At 43.8% G+C, this 24,718-nt stretch overlaps 1 protein-coding gene across 6 annotated transcripts in view; it reads left to right on the top strand.

The window, feature by feature from the left end:
- Positions 1-24,718, top strand: part of LOC137377672 (exocyst complex component 1-like) — a 167,879-nt gene that overhangs the window by 17,032 nt on the left and 126,129 nt on the right. For 5 of the 6 annotated variants that reach the window (XR_010976458.1, XR_010976457.1, XR_010976456.1 and 2 more), the window contains exons 2-3: positions 1,494-1,624; positions 18,702-18,861. Coding sequence is in view for 2 of the 6 variants with exons in the window: in XM_068047582.1 (XP_067903683.1) it covers positions 1,494-1,624; positions 18,702-18,861 (291 nt within the window). In the remaining 4 variants the exon portion in view is untranslated. Of the gene's footprint in view, positions 1-1,493; positions 1,625-18,701; positions 18,862-24,718 lie in introns of those variants that run through there. The other variant, XM_068047583.1, reaches the window with a different exon arrangement.

Genomic DNA, 24,718 nt, shown 5'->3' with positions numbered 1-24,718 from the left:
CAGCTTCTGGAGCCTGCCAACCATCCTTAATTGGATGGCGAGCGTGCCCTCTGGACGTTAATTTGCCTTTCATTCAAAAATCGTGGCGTGTAAGTCACCCCCATGTAATGAGGTGTTTGGACCTGGAAATTATCCTGACGTCGGAGTCACAACCCAAAACTGAGCATCTGGCCCTCTGACACCCAAAACCAGCCCGTGTCAATTGGCAATGTGCGTTGTGAGTTGGGAGTCGCATTTTGTGCATTTGACACTTCACCTGACGCTCTCCCACCTGGCGTGGGGACTGCGGAGAGGTATTATTGAAGCCGTAAATACTAAAAGTGAAGTGTTGTGTAAACTGTGGCGCGAAGTCAGCTCCCCTTTGGCCCCTTTATTCCCTTCGCCCACTTGATCCTGGCAGTCACGTGGGACTAAGTCCTATTAGCTCAGGCTGGGTGTTCGGGATATCGAAGTTACAGGAGAGCCACCCTCCACCTAATCCACTGGCTACGGTTAATGGTTTAGTACAAAGAGGAGGAAACTCAGTCCTTTCTTTAACTATCAATTTACTTTATTCACGTTGTTGTACAATGTAAGAATAAGGCTTATACACTTGGTTAGACAAAAGCATGCAACTCAAACTGGGTTATACAGTTAATAACAAAGCTAACTAGAATTGATAAGCACACCCACTAGGTTCCTCTGACCTTTCCCTGACCTAGTCACAGAAAACAAAGGATAATACCCGAAAAAGGGGAGAGCTGACGCTGATCAGGCGTTCCGTTCTCTCTCTCTTTTACGTCGTCGCCGCGTTGCTCACGCAGGATCTTCCACTTCCGCAATGGTTGGTCTCCAGAGTTTCTCGTTGGCTGTATGCCTGAGACTGCCATACTTATTCTCTTATCTCTTCAAACTTTGCTGTCTCTTTCCTGTTGACTTAGGCCTGCTCACCTCGTTCGTATCTTCTCCTTGTTGGCCCAGGCCCAAAGCCCCCGGTATCACACCGTGTCCAAATATGGCTCTATTCCTATGATATCTCCCTTGTCTGTCACATAAATTAATTAGTTCAAACTGGTTTTAGCCAGCACAGGCCAGTGTCTGAGCTCAGGTTACTTTAGTTCACAAGCTATGCAACAGTTTGTAACAGACTCTGTATTTCTTGCAGCCCCTGGCCAACAGTTGGCACGCAATGGCTGGATTTTCAACCATTGACAATGAATAAACAGAAAGCCTAACCCAGTATTTGCATATCATTGTGCTTATTCAGCCTGATTGAGCTGTATGCCCAAATTTAGGATGACTTTATAAGTGACATGCAAGATAGAAGCTTGCAGAATTGAGCTGACCTGAGTCAAGCTTTCACCCGCGCTATTAACTTTGTCGTGGCTTGGGTTCAACTTCAAACTTCAATTTGGATAGGCTGGAGTGAATGAAACACAACGGAATTTGTTTTTATTTTCATCGTGGCAACATACTACATAATGTAATGTTTCTACATTTATTTTCTTATGCAGTGTCAACTGATCGTCCATATCAAGCTTCACTTGTGAAATTTAAAAAAGCTGATAAAGGCGATGTGTACAAACAAGTGGCATGGTGGTCATTTGAGGATCTGCTGGTAGTTGACGGGAAGGATGCAGACAAGGTAGAAGGAGACATTATTTTGTTTTGTGACGGCCATTATCGGAAATCAGAATAGTAGGCGATAACTGAAGATAAAGGAATGTTACGTGTTTGATTTCCTCTTTCTAATTTCTTTCCTCCTCTTTAGGTCATATGTTATTGCTAATGTTTACCTCCTGCGCTTGGGTGCTCTCTAACACCTCATTTAGTTTGATATTATGTTTGAGCCTTGACAATAACTGTTGGTAAGCTATTTGTCTGAAAAGTCAGGAGTGAGGTCCTGACTGTACCCAGACTCGACACAACTATACTTTCAGTAGGTAGGCATTGGTGGATACAGATCAAAAGCAGGAAATTGGATTGATTTTTTGCCTCTCTAATCTAGGGCACTGAGGCCAGTTATACAGTATTGATGACTTGGGTGAGATCAGGAAACTGGAGATATTTCAAGATTTGAATCTGGAACCTTCCTGGTCTATATGACTCAGCTGCTCGCAGGATAAACTTGCTGGGGTAGATATGTCCACATCAATTATTTACAGTATAATGCAGAAAATGCAGTAAATGAAAATGTCCATCACCAAGAGTGGCTCAGTGTGAGTACTATGACCGAGCTGTCCACGTACCTGAAGGACATAGCTGCTAGATTGGGCTTGTGGGGCAAGTGGTAAGAGAACCCACACGAGGGGGCGGTCCTACTTGACCTCTTCCTCACCAGTCTACCTGTCGCAGAAACATTTGTCCAAGGCAGTATTGGTAGGAATGACTATCTCTCAGTCCTGTGAAGATGAAGTCCCATTTTCACGCTGAGGACATCCTCCATTGCAGTCTGTGGCATGACCACCATGTTAAATAGGATAGATTCAGAACAGATCTAGCAGCTCAAAACTGGGCCTCCATGAGGCGCTGTGGGAAATCAGAAGCAACTGAATTGTATTCAACCACAATCTGTAACCTATTGCCACAGTATATTCTTCACTCTACCATTACCATCAAGCCAGGAAACCAACTCTAGACCAATGAGCAGTGTAGAACAGCATGCCAGGAGCAGCACCAGGCATAACTGAAAATGAGGTACCAACTCGATAAAGCTACAACAGAGGACTTATATGCATGCCAAACAGCATGCTATAGACAGAGCTGATTTTTCCAGTTTATATGTAGATTAAAATCACCCACGATTATTGCTGTCCCTTTATCACCCAATATTTCTTCTTGTATACTTCGTCTTACATTATGGTTACTGACAGGGGGCCCGTAGACCATTCTCACTAGTGACGACTTTCCCCTACTATTCCTCATCTCCACTCAAATCGATTCTACATCCTGATCTCCTGAACCAAGGTCATCTCTAACTATTGCACCAATGCCATCCTTCATTAACAGTGCTACCCCTCCACCTTTACCTAGCTTCCTATTCTTCTTGAATGTTATATACCTCTCAATATTGAGGACCCAATCCTTGACATCCTGCAGCCATGTTTCCGTAATGGCTATCCGATCATATTTATTTACTTCAGTGTGCGCTGTCAGTTCATCTACTTTATGAATGCATTCAGATACAGAGCCTTTAGTTTTGTCTTTTTGCTATCCTTGTAACATCTAGTCTTGACTGTTGGTGTGTTCTTGGGTCTTTTTTCTCTTTGTCCCTTCCTGCCATTCTCTGACCTTCATTTCCCGTATTACTATTCTGCCTTGACTGTACCCCTTGATTTTCTACATCTACCCAAGCTTGATCCCTCTTCCCCCCCTTGTTTAGTTTGACATGACCTTGCCATCAAGGCAGCATTTGACTGATTATGCCACCAAGGAACCTTTGTAAAACTGAAATCAATGGGTATCTGGGGGGGGGGGAAGCTCTTCACTGACTGGAGTCATACCTAGCACAAAGGAAGATGCTTTTGCTTATTGGAGGTGAGTCTTCTCAGCCCTAGGACGTTGCTGCAGGAGTTCCTAAGGGCAGTATACTTGGCTCAACCATCTTCAGCTATTTCACCAATGACCTTCCCTCTGTCATAAGATCAGAAGCGAGGATGTTTGCTGACGATTGCACAACGTTCAATTTCTCAGATAATAAAGCAGTCTATGCCTGCATGCAGCAAGACCTGGATAATATCTAGGCTTGGGCTGATTAAGTCGAAAGTTACATTTGCCCCACACAAGTGCAAGGCAATGACCATTTCCAAAAAGAGAAAGTCTAACCACCTCCTCGTGACATTTCGGATTTGTAAGGGGTAGGTCATGCCTGACGAACCTGATTAAACGTTTTGAAGAGGTGACTAAAGTAGTGGACAGGGGAATGTCTTTGGATGTTATTTAAATGATCTTTCAGCAGGCATTTGATAATGTTCCTCATAAGATACTGTTAGCTAATGTTGAAGTCCATGGAATTAAAGACAAATTATTGACCTGGTTAGGAAATTGGTTGAGTGGCAGGAGACAAGGGAGTAGGGATAATAGGCAGTTCCTCTAATTGACAGGATGTGACTAGTGCTGTCCCATAAGGATCTGTGTTGGGGCCTCAACTATTCACTGTTTTAGTGAGTTAGAAGACAGATAGAGAGCAACATATCCAAATTTGCCAATGTCACTATGATAGGTGGCATTGTAAGCAGTGTAGATGGAACCATAAAATTACAGAGATATTGATAGATTAATTGGGCAAATCTGCAGCAAATGGATTTCAATGCAGGCAAATGTGATGTCATCCATTTTGGATTAAGAAAGAATAGAGCAGAGTACTTTCTAAATAGGAAAAAGCTGGAAACAGTGAAGGTCCAAAGAGAGGTTGGGGGGGTCGAGCTACATGGATCATTAAAATGTCATGAACAGGTATGAAAAATAATCAAAAAGGTTAATGGAATTGTGGTCTTTATATCTAAAGGACTACAATACAAGGGAGTAGAAGTCATGCTTCAGCTATACAAAGCCTTGGTTGGACCACACCTGGAGTACTGTGAGCAGTTCTGAGCACCATACTTTAGGAAGGATATATTGGCCTTGGAAGGATTCAAGTGTAGATTAAACCAGAATAATACCTAGACTCCAAGGGTTAAATTATGAGCATTAGGATTATATGTCCTTGAATTTAGAAGTTTGAGGGGTGCATTGAGCAAAGCTTTCAAGATATTAAGGGGGACTGATAGGGTAGATAGAGATAAATTATTTCTGCTGGTTGGGGAGTCAAGGACTAGGGAGCATAGTCTAAAAATTAGAGCCAGAACTTTCAGGAGTGAAATTGGGAAACAATTCTATACAAAGAGTGGGAGAGGTTTGGAACTCTTCTGCATATAGCAATTGGTGCTAGATTGACTGTAAATTTTAAACCTGAGATTGAAAGATTTTGTTATCCATAGGACTGAGGTAGGTATGTGAACTTGCGTCACAGATCAGCCACGATCTCATTGAATGGTGGAACAGACACAAGGGACTAAATGGCCTACTCCTGTTCCGATGTTCTTATTTAATGACATTTTCATCACTGATTCCGTCATTGTCAACATCCTGGGTGTCATCATTTACCAGAAACTTAACTGGACCAGCCACATCAACACTAGCGACAAGAGCAGTTCAGAGGCTGGGTATTTGTAGTGATTGACTCACCTCCTGACTGCCAAAGCCTTTCCACCTCCCATAAGGCATAAATCAAGAATGCAATGGAATACTCTCCACTTGCCTGGATAAGTGCAACTCCAACAGTACTTGAAGCTTGACACCATCCAGGACAAAGTAGCCCACTTGATTAGCATCTCATCCACCACCTTAAACGTTCACACTCTCCATCATTGGCGCAATGTAGCTGCAGTGTGTATCATCTCCATAAGATGTACTGCAGCAGCTCACCAAGGCTGCTTCGCCTGTACCTTCCACACCTTGGACCTCTACCATCTAGACAAACAAGGACAGCAGCCGCATGAGAACATCACCACCTCCAAGTTCCTCTCCAAGCCACATACTATCTTGACTTGGACATATATCACCGTACTTTCATTGTCGCTGGGACAAAATCATGGAACTCCTTACTAACAGCATGGGCTGTTAGAAGACTTCTCAGCCTTCTCAAGGGTAATTAAGGACGAGTAGTAAATTCTGTCCTTTCCCGTGGCGCCCCTGTCATGTGAATGAATAAATAAATAAAAAAGCCTTCCCTAGATGTTCTTTTCTATTCAATGCTACGTTGAGAATGTTTTTACTCTAGAAAATATGTTCTAATCTTTAAGAAAGTGCCAATGAGCAGAAGAGCACAATACAATACAGCTACTTGCAAGACAAAAAGGGTGAAAAAATTACATTTCTTACTGTCTTACGTGAAGTCATTGTGATCGAATTCCTCACTGAAATCAACATTGATTCCTGTCAACGTAACTATTTTTTTTTGGAGTGAGTTTTTAATGGCAAAATTACTGAAACCATCAATTTCGTAATAAAATGGGAACAAGGCTGCTAATGTGGAGAGAAATTAAGATTTCAAATACAAGAAGAAATTACTTAAATTGTCAAAGAACTGTAACGTATCAAAAAACAAAAGAAATATAGCTGGAGTATAATTACTGGCCTGGACAATATACATTTCTCTTTGTGCTTGTAATGGTTCTAATACAATTCATCCTTTGCTCGAGGAAACTTTAAAATGGTATTGGCAATTTTGAGCAATTGTATTAACACAACATATGGCCCCTCGAGTCTGCTCTGCCATTCAATAAGATCATGCTTGATCTTCAACTCCACTTTCCTGCCCAATTCCTAGATACCTTCATTCCCTTAAAGTCCAAAAATCTATCAATCTCAATCTTGATTATACCTGTCTATTGAGCATACACAGCCCTCTGTGGTAGAGAATTTGGAAGATTCACAATCCTCTGAGTGAAGAAATTTCTCCTCATTTCTGTCCTAAATTGCCGGCACCTTATCCTGAGACTATGCCCCGGTTCTAGACTTGCCAGCCAGGGAAAGCAGCCTCTCAGCAACTACTCTCTCAATCTCTCTCAGAATCTGAAGTTTCAATGAGATCACTTCTCATTCTTCTAAACTCCAGAGAGTTTAGACCGATTCCACTCAATCTCTCCTCACAGAGCCACCCTTTAATTACAGGAATCAGTCTTTTGAACCTTCATTCCACTACCTTTAATGCAGGTATATCCTTCTTTGGGTACAGAAACCAAAACTGAATACTTCAGGTAGATATTCGTGTGGCTGGGGAAGCAGTGATACTACAATGTCGAGATGTACAATCATTTCAACGGCTTCAGCTGTTGCAGTGTGAATGATTGTGATGCCTCCAGGAATGGATCTCTGAGGGCAAGAGTTCAGTATGTGGGTGATGGTCTGACTTGGGTGGCCACAGTCACACTTCAAGCTGGTCCTCATGATCCATTTGTGGAGCAAGTGCCCACATCTTCCCTGGCCCATCCTGAAGCAGTTGAGAGCTGTCCCGATCTTCCATAGGAGGTTGAAACCTGGGACTTCAACACTTGGGTCAGTTACCACGTTGCAGTTGGTGGTGATAGCAATCAGCCAGTGGTGCACCATTGGGAGGTGAGGCTGATCATTTGTATGGTGTGGAGAGTGTTCCAGTAGGGCCTATGAGATTTTAGGCAAGCGCATGGGTTTTTTTTTCTTTTGAGGTCCTGTATCAATGGGAGTGCTTCATTAGCTGTCGGCTGGTGGTTTTCTTTGAGGAGAATGTTTTCCCTGCGGGCATCAGGAGCTTCAATGTGTGCTAGCACAGGAAGCCACTCAAGCTGTTTTGGTTTCAATGTTCCAGAAATAATCCAAGATGTGGTCTCATCAAAGCCCTTTAGCTAGACTTCTTTACTCTTGTACTCCAACTCCCTTGCAATAAAGGCTTGAATACTGTTTGTCTTTCTAGTTGCTTGCTGTGCCTGTATGTTAACTTTCTGTAATTCATGTGCAAGGTCACTGAAATCCCTCTGAACACCAACATTTAATAGTTCCTCACCACTTTAAAAAAAAATCTGTTTCTATTCTTCCTACGAAAGGGAATAACCTCACATTTTCCCACATTGTATTCCATCTGCCAACTTCTTGCCTACTCACGTGTGGGAACAGATTAAAGATAAGCTAACAGTTTATAAAGAAAACTAACAGGCAGAAACTGACAGGACAGCTGCAGCTAACGGTTCAAGGAAGGGGGGGGGAATGTGAAACTTGCTGGTACGAGCAGACCAATTAGGCGTTTTTGGCGCGCAAAGTTCGGTCCGTCTTTTCTCCAAGCTGTAACACAAAGTTCGGTCCGTTTTTATAACATGGCTGAGCTGTTTGCTGCAGTGAAGAAAACCTACATCAAGGAGAGGAAGTCAAGCTGTAACAATTACTTACCTCAATAAAGTTTTGAAAGTTAGCATCGGACTCTGACTGTCTCTGAAATTGATGAGATCTAACAACTTGGCGTAGTCGGCAGGATCGCTGGAGGATAGAGACCGAAGTCCTGGACATCGGACCTATATCGGCCCCAGAGGTAAGGACTCCTTTTTACTAAAAAAAAAGTCCTCGGCCGTTGTCTAGTTTTGGTACTCCACCACGTGATCCCGGCTCGAGACCCCCTTTATACTCGGCGGTGTTCGACGGTAACACACCGACCCAGCTGAAAAGCCCCACGGCATCTGCAAAAGAAGCCCCACGGCTCGAGACCCCCTGTACAAAATTGGTACAATGCCTGACGAAGGCAACCGACAGTTACCAACCACCGCAAAAGGCGGACGGGCCCCGCCAGACGTTCCCGAAGACGAAATTCTTTGGCAACTAAAAGAATATATAGAGCAACGGTTTAACCTGGCCAAAACCTGTACCGAGATCGAAAAGAAATATGGTGCCTCGAAGGGACAGTGGTCCCTGGAAGATATAAAAAGAGCTTGGGGGAAGGCGCCCGTTTAAAGGATAAAGAACGAACCAGATGGTCCTTAGCCGTAATGGGCCAGATCCGACAGCGTAATGAAATTATCCGACAAGCTCAACATGATCGCGACCTGATTAATGCGAAGGACCAACTGAAGGCGGTCTGTGAACAATTCAGAAAGGAAAAGCTTAAATTATAAAAAGTAGAGACTGAAAAACAATCTGAAAAGGAAAGGCTGGAGACTGAAATTAAAGAACTTAAAAAACAATTACAAGATGGACAGGCGACCCAACTGAAGGAACCGGGACCGCCGTGCTGACCCCGCCAACCACAACCGTCTCGCCTGTACCCGAATCTGGAGTCGTTACTAAAAAAAACTACGAGAAACGCAACGGCTTGAAGCCGGTATAGAGGAAGCTGAGTCCTCCAGCGATCAAAGTGATTCGGATGATGAGTTGCCTTTTGCGTGGCTCGCCCCACTTAAGCAGAAACGCATTAAGGTCAAGCAGGAAAAGAGTACTACAGACGGTAATGAAGTGATCACGTCTGAGCACAACACTCATTGGATGCATGTCCCAGCGGATCCTGAGAAAATTGATAAATGGTCTAAAGAATTGCCTGACTCGAAAAAGGGGGCCAGAAGACATGGGAGCAGTTAGAACGTCTGAAGGGAATTTACCACCTCCACCCGTGGGACGGGGTACAGATCTTGACCGTGATAGTGCCCGGGCGAGCGGGGCGAAGGCTGAACAGAGAGGTCCAAGCCGCTTTGGGCGAGGATGGGCAACAACTAGATGCTGGATGGGCTGTGATTAGTCAGTGGCTGCGAGCGTTCTGTCCCACAAAGACGGATTGGGGTAAAATTGCCGCCTGTCAGCAAAAAGGCACGGAGGAGGTGCGGGAGTATGAAGAGAGGTTTAGATCTGCTTGGTTGGAATACTCGGGGATAATGGACATTGCCCCAGAGGCACTAGACGACACTTGCTTTCCACCTCTGAAGTCGGCTTTTGTCACGGGATTAAAACCAGAACTATCCAAGATGTTGAAGGTAACCCTACCGACTTGGGACGGCACAGATATATCCTTCGCAGCATTTGTTGACCGATGCAGTCAGCTGGACAGGGACATGGGAGCAAAGCTCCGAGCCCTGCAGCGGGCTGGACGCCCAAAGGGCCTGATAAGCGACCCGGGACATGCCACCACTGCGGGAAGGAAGGTCATTGGGCTAAGACGTGTAGAGTAAAGGGACGAGGAAGAGGATGGCAAGGATACAATCCGGCACCAAGACCAGGTCCCTCCCCTGAGGACGATGACCTAGAAAAATTCAAACAGTTGTCACCCCAGCAACGGAAGGTCATACTGGCGTTACTTGGTGCGGCAAAAAACTAGCAGAGCCCTCCCTCGCCCTTTCGGCGCCTCTCCTGGCGCTAATAGAACAACGAAGAGATGGATTGTATATAACTGCGAGGGTGGGCGATCAAGATACAGACTGCCTATTGGATACTGGGGCCGAATTAACGTGTCTACCTCAATGATACAGGAACTCTATACCGATGGACGGTAAAGTTAAGACTGCCCACGGAGCTGGTGGCCATGGGGTGGTGATCAGGAAAACTCAGCCCATACGCATTGGTCTTGGTCCACATGAATTGATAACACCAGTCTGGATAGGTCCGGTGGACCAGGCGCTTCTTGGTATGGACATTCTTACCCAGCTGAACTCCTCGTTGCATTTCGAAGGCGGCCAGGTAACATGGTCCATCAGTAGTCTGAAGAAGGAGGAGCTGAGGGAGCACCCAATATGGGCTCAGGATAAGAACGATTGTGGGCTTCTTCAAATGGAACCGGCAACGTTTACAGGATCCGCTCCGTCTTGTACTAAACAATACCCCATTAGTCCAACATCTATTGCAGGAATCTTACCCGTAATTAGACAGCTAGAGGAGCGAGGCGTTCTGGTTAAAACACACAGCACCTCCAACAGCCCTGTGTGGCCAGTACAGAAACCAAATGGGACCTGGCGGCTTACGGTTGACTATAGAAGGGCTAACCAGTGTATTGATCAAAAGGCCCCTCTGGTAGCTGACCCCCTCCATGATATTCAATGCCCTGAGGCCGGAACATGAATGGTTCTCTGTTATCGACATGGCCAATGGATTTTGGTCGGTGCCACTGGCACCCGAGGTCCAACTGTGGTTCGCCTTTACCGTTCAACAACAACACTACACCTGGACCCGGCTGCCACAGGGTTTCCACAACAGCCCTATGGTATTTCATATGGCTCTACAAAATCACTTGAGGGAGTTACCTCCCATGCACTCTACGGTCATCCAGTACGTAGACGACATCCTGTTAGCCTCTGAAACAGAAGAACAACACGAACAAGATCTGCATACTCTGCTGGACCACCTTCATCGGAGAGGACACAAGGCCAGTATCGACAAAGCGCAAATAGCCCAAGAAGAGGTCGTGTACCTGGGACAGAAGATTTCAAAAGGAAAGAGGGAACTTACCCAGGACAGGACCAGCCATCAAGGCTGCCAAAGAGCCCACCACGATCCAGGAGCTTAGGTCCTTTTTGGGTTTGTGTAACTTCAACAGAAATTGGATCGACTCCTACACACAACTGGCTCAACCGCTCCCTTCAGAACCGGATGGCCCTAGACTTTATCTTAGCTGAAAAGGGGGGCACATGTGCCCTGATTGGGTCCGAATGCTGCACCTACATTCCAGATAGCTGTGAAGAGATCACCAATCTGGCAGAACACATCTTTTTTGTTATAATCATAATTTAGTATTTTACATTTTTGCTTATTAAGTGTTGCTGCAAACAAATGACAGAAACCCCCGCCAAGCTTATGCCCTTACAGAGCTCCCACCGTTCCCTCTTGCAGCACAGTGGCGCAGTGGTTAGCACCGCAGCCTCACAGCTCCAGCCACCCGGGTTCAATTCTGGGTACTGCCTGTGTGGAGTTTGCAAGTTCTCCCTGTGTCTGCGTGGGTTTCCTCCGGGTGCTCCGGTTTCCTCCCACATGCCAAAGACTTGCAGGTTGATAGGTAAATTGGCCATTAGCAACTGCCCCTAGTATAGGTAGGTGGTAGGGAAATATAGGGACAGGTGGGGATGTGGTAGGAATATGGAATTAGTGTAGGATTAGTATAAATGGGTGGTTGATGGTCAGCACAGACTCGGTGGGCCAAAGGGCCTGTTTCAGTGCTGTATCTCTAAACTAAACTAAACAAGTGGGCAACGTATTAAGTACAACCCCTCCAGGTGTTGAAGGCTAGTAGACCATCAAAGGCACCAAGGCGGGATTGAGGGAGTGATTCTTAAAGAAGTTTGAAGAATCAAAGTGGGGACTGTGGGAACAGATTAAAGATAAGCTAACCGTTTATAAAGAAAACTAACAGGCAGAAACTGACAGGACAGCTGCAGCTAACGGTTCAAGGAAGGGGGGGGGAATGTGAAACTTGCTGGTACAAGCAGACCAATTAGGCTCTGACACCACAAAAATTGCAGAAGTCTGCAAACCAATTAGGAACAAAGAGGGGGGGGGTGGTTACGGATAAGTATAAAGGAGGCTGGTTTTGGCGCGCAAAGGGCAGTTTGTTTTCGGCGCGCAAAATTCAGTCCGTCTTTTCTCCAAGCTGTAACACAAAGTTCGGTCCGTTTATTTAACATGGCTGAGCTGCTTGCTGTAGTGAAGAAAACCTACATCAAGGAGAGGAAGTCAAGCTGTAACAATTACTTACCTCAATAAAGTTTTGAAAGTTACCATCGGACTCTGACTGTCTCTGAAATTGATGAGATCTAACAACTCACTTAACTGATCTATATCTGTTTGCAGACTCACAGCTTACTCTCACACCTAGCTTTGCATCCTCAGCAAACTTGGATACATTACATTTGGCCCCTGTATCTAAGTCATTAGTATAGGTTTTGAATAGCTGAGGCCTGGCACTGATCCTTGCAGCACTCCACTAGATACAGCTTTCCTACCTGAAAATGACCTGTTTATTTCTACTCTGTTTTCTGTCCTTTAACCAATCCACTATCAATGCTAATAAAGTACCCCAAATCCCATGTCTCCTTATCTTGTGCAACAACCTTTTGTGTGGCACCTTATTGAATGTCTTTTGAAAATCCAAATATACTACATACGCTAGTTTGCCTTTATCTACCCTGCTGGTTATGTCAAACACAATTTCCCTTTCATAAAAGTGTTGACTCTGCAAAATAATATTATGAATTTGTAAGTGCCGTGTTACCACTTCCTTAATAATGGATCACAGCATTTTCCCAATGACTGATGTCAGGCTAACTGGCATGTAGTTCCCTGTTATCCCTCTGCCTCCTTTCTAGAATAGCGGCATTAGTTTTTCTATCTTCCAATCTACTGGGACCGTTTCAGAATCAAGGGAGTTTTGGAATATCAGGACCAATGTATCTACTATCTCTGCAACTACTTCTTTTAGAACTCTAAGATGTAGGCCATCAGGTCCTGGGAATTTGTCAGCTTTTAGTTCCATTAATAGCTCAATACTTTTTCTTTACCAAGATGAATTACTTTAAGTTCCTTACTCTCATTAGACCCTTAGTTCCCTACTATTTCTGATATGTTTCTGCTGTGAAGACAGGTACAAATATTTTTTTTTAACTTCTCTGCCATTTCATAGGATTACAAGCAATAAACGTCACAGAAACAGACCATTTGTTCCAATCAGTCTATGTGGCATTTATACTCAACCTTGAGCCTCCTCCCATCTTAATCTGTCATCATAACCCTCTATTCCCTTTTATCCTGCTGGTCCTGGTCTCACTGTGCTCTTGGACCTCCACTCCTTTAGTCCCCACTCGTCTCAGTCACTGATCCTGCGCTTGCCCTACTGTTAGTCCTTCACTAGTTTTATCCCCACTAATCGTGGTTTCTGGTCCTGCTCTCGTTATGCTATTTGGCCTCCACTCTTTTTATCCCTACTGATACACCTGTCTTTGAAGTCTCGGGCCTCTGGTCCTTTTATCTCCTTTGCTCTCGGTTGCTGGTCCCACTCTCGCTGTGCTCTCGGGCCTTCGCTAACTTTATCCTCCGTGCCCTCAGTCGATGAACCCACTCTCACCGTGCCCTTGGGCTTCTGCTGCTTTGATCCCCTCAGCTGTCAGTCACCAGCCTGATTTCACCGTGCTCCCAGGCCTCTGTTGCTTTTGGTCACTATATTGCTCTCGGGCTTCCACTCCTTTTATTTCCTTAGCAATTGGTTGCTTACCTAGTCTTGTCATGCTCTTGGGCTTCCTCTCCTTTTATTCCTACTACTCTAAAGCACTGGTTGCTGCCTTCAGTGATCTATGGACAAGTACCCCAAGGTCGCTCTGACCCTCTGTACTTCCTAGGGTCCTACCATCCATTGTATATTCCCTTGCCTTGTTAGTCCTCCCAAAATGCATTACCTCACACTTCTAAGGATTAAGTTCCATTTGCCACTGCTCTGCCCATCTTACCAGCCCATTTATATCGTCCTGTAATCTAAGGCTTTCCTCCTCGCTATTTACACCACCACCAATTTTAATGTCATCTGCGAACATATCTCCTATATTCACATCTTAAATCATTAATGTACACTACAAACAGCAAGGGTCCCAGCACCGATCCCTGCAGTACACCACTGGTCATAGGCTTCCACTCGCAAAAACAACCCTCGACATCACCCTCTGCCTCCTGCCACTAAGCCAATTTTGGATCCTATTTGCCATATTGCCCTGGATCCCATGGGCTGTTACCTTCTTAACCAATCTCGTATGCAGGACTTTATCAAATGCCTTACTGAAGTCCACGTCAACTACATTAACTGCATTACCCTCATCTACACATTTAGTCGTCGCCTCAAAAAATCCAGTCAGGTTTATTAGGATCTCCCCCTGACAAAGCCGTGCTGACTATCCTTGATTAATCCCTGCCTCTCCAAGTGGAGATTAATCCTGTCCCTCAGAATTTTTTCCAATAGTTTCCCTACCACTGATGTTGGCCTCACTGGTCTGTAATTACTTATCCCTGCTACCCTTCTTGAATAATGGTACCACAATCTGACCGTTAATTTCTGTGTCCAGTTATAATGTCCTTTTCAATAGATTCTAGCATTTTCCCCATCACTGATGTCAGACTAACAAGTCTCTTTTCTCTCTCCATCCTTTCTTAAATAGTAGGGTTACATTTAGAATTGATAATGCGTATATTAAACTATGAAGTGATATAATGGTGAAAGTTATGAAAAAATCAGCATCACAGTAATCATTCATAAATTAATTTTTATTAATTCTCTGATAGTGGTAAGGCCAGGGAGGTTCTAAGTTCCTTAGGCTCACCACTTTTTGTTCAAAGCTTAAACACAAACCAATGCTGAAAAAACAGTAGTGATGCTATTAAACTGTTACACAAGCTTTATTGCTGTTAAATTAACATTTATCTGAAAAATACACTGAGTGCAACTTTAAGCTAAACATTTTTGCCTCCCTCCCTACCTTTCCCCCCTTTTCTTCTTTTCCGCATTTTTTTCTCAACTTCGCTGTTTACTTTTTATACATGTTTTAACCTTTTAAAAACCATAGTTAATTGTTAATCTCTTTCTGAGCCTCTGGTCCCCCATCCATTTCTCGGGTGTGAGTTACATTGAGAAAAATAGTTTAGCCATCTGACAACCAGCTTTTAAGGTCAGTGTCAAGGATGATGCCTTGATGTCGCCCATCATGAAGGTAACAAGATCAAATTTAAATTCTATTTTGTTGCATTAAGTGACAACCTCCTGCTTCTGCTTGAGGATTGGGATCATGCCCAACAAGACAACTCAGTAAGGGCACACCAAGAAGGTCTGTTATTTCTGTACCTTGTCAAGAAACACTCAACTATGCTGCCAAGTGTTTGTATCACATTCTTGCATTAAGATACAGAATACAGAATCTCATGTAACTTAAAGTGAATGGAGCATAAGGAAACATTGAGCATTATTGTCTTTATTGTTTTATGACTGTGGAGTCACTATGGCATTGTTCACACTAAGTCAGTCACTGAAGGAGGACTTTGGGAGATGTGTGAAACAATGATGGAAATTGATAATGGTCAGGATTTTTTTAATGTGTGGAGCACTTTGCTGATGTGGCACTGACAGTAACATCTCCAATCTGGATATATCACCAGTAGCCTCCACAATCTTTGTCTAGAAGTATTGACAGCTTGTTCATTATCAAAATGTGTAAAAGAGATGGAATTAATCTGCAGTTCCTTCAGCACTCATCTGATATGATCTCTTGAGGTATGTGCAGTGAAGGATTTTAAACTGAGCCTCTTTTTGCTGCAGATGGCGAGCATGAGAGTCATTCTCTTGGGCTCCTTCTACTCTTTGTTTCTGAGTAGCTGGCCTAAGTTATGCTGCCAAAACTTTTTGAATTTTCCATGTCACTGCTTCTGTGGAAGACATTACTGAGTAGAATGAGGGGCTTTTCCAAAATAGTGTCATAGGTTTGCAAGTTGGCAGAGTCGCAGAGTTAGATTGATTCACTGCTGCATGCTGCAATACACTGGTCTTCACACTGACCCTTTGCTGATGTGGCTCCTTCTTCTTATACTGAAGTGGGTAATTAACAACAATAATTAGGACCAGATTGGGTACAGTGGTGATTTCTTCCATAGTGAATGTCGACAGGCTATGCAACTATCAAAAGTTGCATATGAGTAATGATTACTTGGGCAAGTTAATAGAAGTTGGCTGCGATATGAAACTGTTGAGGGAGTTGGCAATTTGTGGAGGAGAGGGGAAAAAATTTATTGAGTAAAAGTTTCCCTCTGTAGGATGTGTAGAATTTATATATTTTTTTAAAAACACAGTGAGCCCGATAATCTGGGAAAAGGGGCGCGAGGAGGATGTTTGGATGGGGAACCCAGAAGTAAGGGTTTCATTCACACCCTGCCGAAATTAATGGCAGGATCTGTTTTAAATATTTGCAACACATTTCCCACCTGACAGCCAGCCACATTTGATGGGGTGCGAGAGGGAAGTTGAATATTATGGAGGGGTGAGTGAGACATCATGGGGGGGTTTGGCTTAGTGAGGGAAATTGAGTACTGCGTTGTGGGGTTGAATGGGTCTTCATAAGTACATAAGAAGTAAGAGCAGGAGTAGTCCATACTGCCCGTCGTGCGTGCTCCACCATTCAATAAGATCATGGCTGACCTGATCCTGGCCTCAATTCCACTTTCCTGCCTGTGCTCCATAACCCTTAACTCCCTTATAGTTCAAAAATCAGTCTGTCTCGGCCTTGAATATATTCAATGACTCAGCTTCCCCAACTTTCTGGGGTAGAGAATTCCAAAGATTCACTGCCCTCTGAGAAGAAATTCCTCCTCATCGCTGTTTTAAATGTGAGACCCCTTATTATGAAACTATGCCCCCTTGTTCTAGATTCTCCCACGAGGGGCAACATCCTCTCATCATCTACTCTATCATATATTGCCCCCAACACCAAGAGCTCTTATCCTGTGCAGTAACCTTTTATATGGCACCCTATGGAATGCCTTTTGGAAACCTAAATACAGTGCATCTACTGGTTCCCCTTTATCCGCCCTGTTTGTTATATCCTCAAAGAACATATGTCAAACATGATTTCCCTTTCATACAATCAAGCAGAGTTAATGTTGTTTTATTATGATTTTCTAACTGCTCTGCTGCTACTTCCTTAATGGATTCCAACATTTTCCCAGTGACAGATGTAAGACTCGGCCTATAGTTTGCTGCTTTCTGTCTCCCTCCTTTCTTGAATAGGGGTTCTATTTATCAAATATTTTGGGTGAAATTCTGAACAAGGAATATACTGAAGATAGGATACCCATTGAATGTTATGTGGATAATCATTCTTAGAGGGATAATGTACATTCTACAAAAAGTGAGAGTAAGAAAAGAGTACGTATCGACCTTGTTGGATTGAAACAAATGCTGGAGAGAAAGGAAATCTCTAAACTTAAATGGGTAGATGCAAGTCATCACCTATCTGATTGTTTCAGAAGAAGAAATGCTAGTTCAAAGAAATTGTTAGGAGTGCTAGAGGGGGGGTATCTCACAATGTGATACTTTGTACCCAATATGGAGTTTATTTTGATTTATTTTGCAATGTTCTTTGAGCATGTTTATTTTTTTTTTATTTACAGATACAGCACTGAAACAGGCCCTTCGGCCCACCGAGTCTGTGCTGACCAAGAACCACCCATTTATACTAACCCTGTTAGCACCGCAGCCTCACAGCTCCAGGGACCCGGGTTCGATTCTGGGTACTGCCTGTGTGGAGTTTGCAAGTTCTCCCTGTAACCGTGTGGGTTTTCGCCGGGTGCTCCGGTTTCCTCCCACAGCCAAAGACTTGCAGGTGATAGGTAAATTGGCCATTGTAAATTGCCTCTCGTGTAGGTAGGTGGTAGGGAATATGGGATTACTGTAGGGTTAGTTTAAATGGGTGGTTGTTGGTTGGCCCAGACTCAGTGGGCCGAAGGGCCTGTTTCAGTGCTGTATCTCTAAATAAAAATTTAAAAAATAAATAAAATTAAAATTTGATTTATAATGGAGGTATACAGGCTCCTTAAAAGATCTTAGTGACCTGTCTCCTGAGAGTGAATTGACCACCCACCTCCCCATCCTGCTTCCTGTTAAAAGCAGAAGAGGGTGGGTTGGAGTCAGGTTTCCCTTTTTTTTGGTTACTTTTAAAGCCCCACCCCCCACCTCCACACACGCATGCACACACACGTGTTTATTCTGGTAATTTCAGCTCTGCACAGAACAGATTCATGGATATCTCTTCAGGAACCTGATCTCCCTGTGCAGTTAATTACTTTGTAACTCAAATTCTCCCTTTCTGTTTTACAAACTTCAATCATTTTGTTATTGAAAAGATATCTTTCCTTCCACAACTTTCTTTTACAAAAATTCCAATCATGTCAAAGAGGAAAAGAGACTGTTTTATATGCATTGTATTAAAAAGAAACCTGAACAAGGTACAGGTTGGCAACACAGATGTGACTTCAGACTTTCCTAAAAGTGACAATTCATAGGATGCTAGATCTGCTGGCACATATGAACTGCCAAGAAAATACTCTCGGCATGCATCTAGAACGAGACTGAAAATTGTCAACATATGTGGTAGTTTAAGATTTTGAGCAGTGTAAATGTTTCTTATACCTGAGAGTTAATGTTGCACTTTGTTTTCCTGTAGGATAATCCTGAATTTGATTTGCAGTTTGATAAAGTATACAAGTGGATTGCCAGTAATTCTGGAGAAAAAAATAACTTCATGTCCTGTATCTTCAAGCTCAATCGTCGTTATCTATACAACAGAATTAAGTTTGTAAACATCAGTTCTCACATTTTAGAAGGTAAAATCAACACACATTCTTTTTTCTAAGTTTACACCCCTTAAAAAATAATGCTATATTGTATTATTGTATGTTTATTTCATTACACATAATGTTTAAAATTGTGTGAGGCTCCGCTACCAGAAGGGGCTGTAACATCAGCCACATGACTACATGCCAAATTTTCCAAGGTGTAATTGTCAGAGAAACAATGGCCGGGATTTTATCTGAGCGACGGAAGTCTCGACCTCCAGCAAAACGGCTGCCAAGATCTCTGTGTTGCCCCTTCTGTGGAAGGCCAGCTGAATAAAGTGCCTATTAGGCAATTAACTTGACAGCGGCGAGCCTTCCACGGGATCAAGGACCCTGGTGACGGAAGTCCAGCCATCTGAGAGCTGCCAGCCAATCAGAGGCAGGCAGTTACTTAACTGAGCAGCGCTGCTACAGAGGTGGTGGCTGCTGCTGGTGGAGCGCCAACCTGAGGTCTAGGAGCCACGCTCGATCCAGGCCACAGGTATGTCAGGGCGGGAGGGGTCTCGCTAAGTGGATGTCGCTGGGAGGGGGGGGCGTGTAGTCGGCAGCAAGAGTAGGGGTGGATCTCATCAGGCTCTCCTCCCCCCCCTTCCTGATGTCGAGTTCCTCATTCAGGCACTGTGCCTTTTAACGAGGGACCACCCCTGCCCCAGAGCCGGCAAGCTACCTGCACGGTTTTGTTTGCTGTGCTTTCTGTGCACGACAGGCCCACCCGCCATTCCATTAATTGCAGCAGCGATAGGATGAGACCCTTAATTGGGCATTAATTGCCCATTTAAGGACCTCAATTGTTGGTGGGGTGGAAAGACCGTTCATAGGCGTTCCTGCGTCGGACTTGATTTTGGCGGAGTAGAGAAGTTGGCGGGGTCCCCCTCCCTGCCACCATTCCATCCAATTATATATCCTGCCCGCCTCAAAACCCTTCACTGGGGAGAGCATAAAGTTCCCTGCAGTGACTCCGATATTAACAGGGGGAGTGGGTGGTGGTTGGGTGGGGGTGGGATCTGATATCTTGTGAGAAACTTGGAAGTATGATAGCACATCTGTCAGTGGCTTTTTGTCTCAGTCACCTCTTCCGATCAGGTGAGAAGGGGCTGAAGGGCTCTCCTCTTTTCCCTCCTGTTTGACCAACAGATTTATTTCTTTAAGTGGATATACTTGCTAATTCAGTGAGTGTTTAACTGTTTACACACTGTGATCATAAAAAGAGCAAATCGGACAGGTTTTCTCGAGTTTTAACAAACAGAGGTTAACTTTATTGTACTTAAATTGATCTAAGTAAAAAATAATAAAATATGCTCCAACTTTCACACACACACACACAAACACAAATAGGGTTTTTAGAGTCAAGTGAGGAGGGGTTGAAGGGCTTCCTCCTTTTCCCTCCCCTTGTTTGACCACAGCAGTTTTAATTCTTTCTTAAAGTGGATGTACTGGCCAATTCAGTAGATGTTTGACTACTTATTTGCTATGATTATAACAACATCCCCAGCTTATACACACTACTGAGTCAGCGGCGCTTGAGATGGCTTGACCATGTGAGCCGCATGGCAGATGGCAGGATCCCCAATCTAGCACGTTTTCGTGTCACCTTCACACCACACACAATGAAATTCGACAGCAGGAGCTTTACTTTATAAAGTTGTAAATACAAAAAAAGAAACTGTACACACACATTCATCCTCAAACATTCACATATCAATCCCACACTGCCATAACTGTGCTCTGGTTTAGTTTTCCTCTGGGATAATTCTGTGCTGAGTTAGACTCTGGATAGAGTATCAGCTTTCACATTATTTTTCCCTGCAATTTTGGTAATCTTTAGGTGGTAAGGTTGCAAAAGCAGGCTCCATCAAAATAACCTTGCATTTGAATTTCTGCACAAATGTCAAAGGTTTGTGGTCGGTATAAGCTATGTTCTCTCTTTATCCATTTGGTCATATATTTCAAAGTGCTTGAGAGCCAGTAACAGTTCCAGAGTTTCCTTTTCCACGGTCGAGTATCTCTTGATGTCTGTTTAATTTCTTGGAGAAATACCCAACTGGTGTCTCAATGCCTGACTCATCACCTTGGAGCAGGATGGCACCTACCCCTAGGCCACTACCACTAACTGCCTCTTTGAATGGTTTGTTAAAGTTTGGAGCTGCTAGCACCGACCCATTGGCTAAGATGGTGTTCGGCTTCTTGAAAGCTGTTTGGCACCTCCCTGACCACACTACCTACGCTTTTTTCTGTAATAAGTCTGTCAGTGGGGCGGCTGCAGTGCTGAAGATTGCGACAAACTTGCAGTAAAACCTACAAATACCCAAAAATTGCATTATCAGTAATCTGATGGCTTGTTCAATCACACATCTGGTGATCATGTGGTATTCATTGAAGCAGTGTTGCGCTTCATTGTTAAGGTTTCTGATAGATGTAATCGGTCATGTTTGAAGTGGGTATCCCCTTGTCTTCTAGCAGCCATCCGTTAAGTCTGCTTGCAGGACCAAAGATGTCATGGAGCTTGGACACAGGACAAAAGCATCATGACAGCTCTGTGGAAATCTGGCAGACATTTGCAGAACCAACTTTTTGTGGTTACACACTAGCTCCACATTGATGTAGTGGAGGGGGATTGTCACGGGTGTACAGTCGATGACACCCTGCATCTGTGGGGGAACCAGCCAGAGCTGCAAACTTGAGTGCCCGCTCATTCCGACTGGCATCATTGCAGGCGAAGTTGACATAATTGCTGACCCTGACAAACAAGCCATTTGGTGGCCTGTCTTATGCATTTGTGGGCCGTTGACAGGGAGCTCCTAGATATGTCTGTGGCACAGCCTGTAGAGATTTGAAGGCAAAAAAAAAGGTGAGGGCGGTGGTGACTTTGACAGTCACTGTTAAAGCATGGCCCCCCAGGTCCAGCAAGTAGCCGGTCTTCTGACAGGCTGCAGGTATCTGCTACAATCTAACTTGACAAATTGAACTTCCTGAAATACTGCTGTTCAGACACGTCAAGGAAGCTCAGCCTCTGGCTGTCGATCCTATTTCACCAGTAGTGCTTCCTTTGAGCTTCATCCCTCTCTGCTGCTCCCCTCCCTGCTGTCTAGCTACATGTCTCTGAACTGCAGGCTGGGGCTGGTCACATTGGTTATGATCTGAGATCCAATCTGAGGTAGTCTAAGCACCATCCGTCCTGATGTGATTGTGTAAACCTCCAAAGTGTAGATAGTAACCCCTCAGCCAAAGTACAGCGAACAAACCCTTTCCCACTAGCAGTTAATAAAGCAACTGTGAATACTGAGTATTGAGCACCTGCTTGAGTTTGATTCAGCCCCCTCAATTGCCTGTGTGCTGTCACCTTGCCTTCCCTGGTAACTTGCACGAAGCCTGGGAAACCTGAAGACCTGATGTTAAATTGAAAGGTTTATGTAAATATTGCTGTAATTGAACAATTAACATTGTTAATTGGCACCTGTCTTTCCAGATGGGTTGCAGCATGTAGCTTAACATGCTGGTGTGAAATGCTGAATTTGGAGGGTTGAAGATGTTGTTTTGTCCTGGATTTAACTTCTTGCACACTCCGCTGTGCTAAAATCATCCTCCAAGAGGGTATGCTATTAGAATGTGTCATGCAACTGCTTAATGCGCATAACACAGTAGAGAAGATTAAAACAGTGGGGATGTGAGGATTACAATGAATTCTTTGGTGAGACCATATGATTAAATTTTCCTTCGTCAATTCTTTCTACAGATTCTTGGCTGAAAAGGTGAGGAATTCCTAGTTAATGCACTACTTTAACAAGGCTGGTTAATTACCTGACCCCAACTCCGTCCTCTTTCTGTGGTTGTATGCAGCAGGCTTGACCTGTCAGCAGAAAACATTTTAATGAAAAGAAAGACTTGGAGCCTTTCACCAACACCAGACATCTCAAAGCACTTTATAGCTAATGAACTACTTTGAGAAATGTAGACACTATTGATTCCATGATGGAAACTATCTAACCACTCCAAACTGCACCCTCCTGGGTCCACACCACCTTGTTGTCAGAGCCACCCTTTGCAAATAAATTATCGAAGTGGCAGTACTCTTTGTATTAACAATTGGCCTAATGGTGGCGCGCCACCCACCACCTTCCCTCGTCACTGGTAAAATACCAGTGGAGGTGGGTAGACGACAAGCATAGCAACCTCCCCTCACTCCACACCCGATTTTGCACTGGCCCACCTCCCAGCCCGCTCCCAGAGGAGGGATGGGGCGTAAGATTCAAGCCTATGACCTCTAGTTATTGACCCACTTGCCAGAAGAAATGACTTTATCTACTCCTATCAAAACATTTCATCATATTGAAAACATCCATTAGCTCTCTGTTCCAAGGAGAAGAGTCCCAACTATTCCAACCTCTCTTCATAACTGAAGTCCCTAATTCCTGGTTGCATGCTGGTTAAGCCTCCTTTCTGTCCTTTCGAATGCCTTGAAGTCTCTCCTGAAGCGTGGTGCCCAGAATTGTCCACAGTACCCCAGCTGAGGCCTAACCATTGAATTTATAAAGTTCTACCATGATCTGTTTGCTTTTATATTCCATTTCTCTATTTATAAACACAAGTAACCCATGTGCTTTTTTAACCACCTTATCAACTTGCCCTGCCACGTTTAAGGAGCAGAGTCTAGAGGTTTGAATCATTATGCCACTAGAGTTTTAATTGTTTTCTTTTCATCCTCAAGTTTTCTTTTTTCACCCCTCGTCTTCCGAAGGCAGTGACTTATGCAGTAGTGGTAACCTGCTCATATTCAGTCAAGTGGTAATTCATCATATTTGGCACTGAACAATGTGGCTGGAAGTTTGATTGTGGCGATTATCACAGGCAAACCTGATCTTTTAACTTGAGGTCCATTAATGCACTTTTTCAGCAGTGACACTCTGATCTATTCTTTTCTTTATGCTTTTGGCCACTTGAGTTCTGTTTTATAATCAGAAGGCTTTTATTTTAGTAGTGAATATAGCAAGCAAATAATTTACATTTCATTCAAGAAGGGAATTCAGCTTTGGCTGTGACATGCTGTGGAATTATACTAAATTCCCAGAAAATTTACCCACTAACAATTTTTTTTCATCACTGTCAAGGCACATGGACTACAGGTTGGCTTACATACAAGATATTTTGGTGCAGTTAGGAAAGCTAACATCACAGTAAAGGAGGACTTAGTAAAGAAGTTGGATAGGATAAAAAGTAGATAAAGAGGAGGTAGTATGTCTCCTGGTTGTTTTCTGGTTTCCATATGTTGGAAATAATCACACTTTAGACTAAGAAAGGCTGGAATCTTTGTTTATTCCATTCAGCTTCCGTGCTATCTGGTATAGGACTACCGGTGTCCTGTTACATGTCACGTGATTCTCTAGTGCAGGCATGAATGTGGCCCCGGGAACTCTTACACATAACAATTAGTTCCTAGCGCTTTACAGATAGTATAACAATATATAACATCCCTCTTTCTTTAAAAACATAAAGCCCCTATATCAAAAAAACTGTCTCAGTCATTGACTTTTCTTTAAACTAAAGATGATTATCAACCAGCTTGTGGAAATAATCTGAACCCCTTTTAGAGTCTTTTATAGCGGGTATTCTTTTCTTAAAAATATTATTCACAGTATGGCTTAGGTGGTAAGATGCTGCACCTCCATCTTGTAGATTTGGCATTCATTGCTCTCAGTGGTGAGTTGGCACGCTGCGCAGGCGATGTTGTGCTTGTAACTCCTGGTCTTGTAGGAGTCATGCTTGCTATTGCTAATGTTGTGTTACTTGCTGGTGACGTTAATGTTATCTCGCTAGATAGTAATCTTTCTGGTGTTGTTGATGGTCTTTT

Source organism: Heterodontus francisci, chromosome 15, assembly GCF_036365525.1.
Source record: "Heterodontus francisci isolate sHetFra1 chromosome 15, sHetFra1.hap1, whole genome shotgun sequence".
NCBI lineage: Eukaryota > Metazoa > Chordata > Chondrichthyes > Heterodontiformes > Heterodontidae > Heterodontus > Heterodontus francisci.
This window is presented reverse-complemented; position numbering and strand designations above follow the sequence as displayed.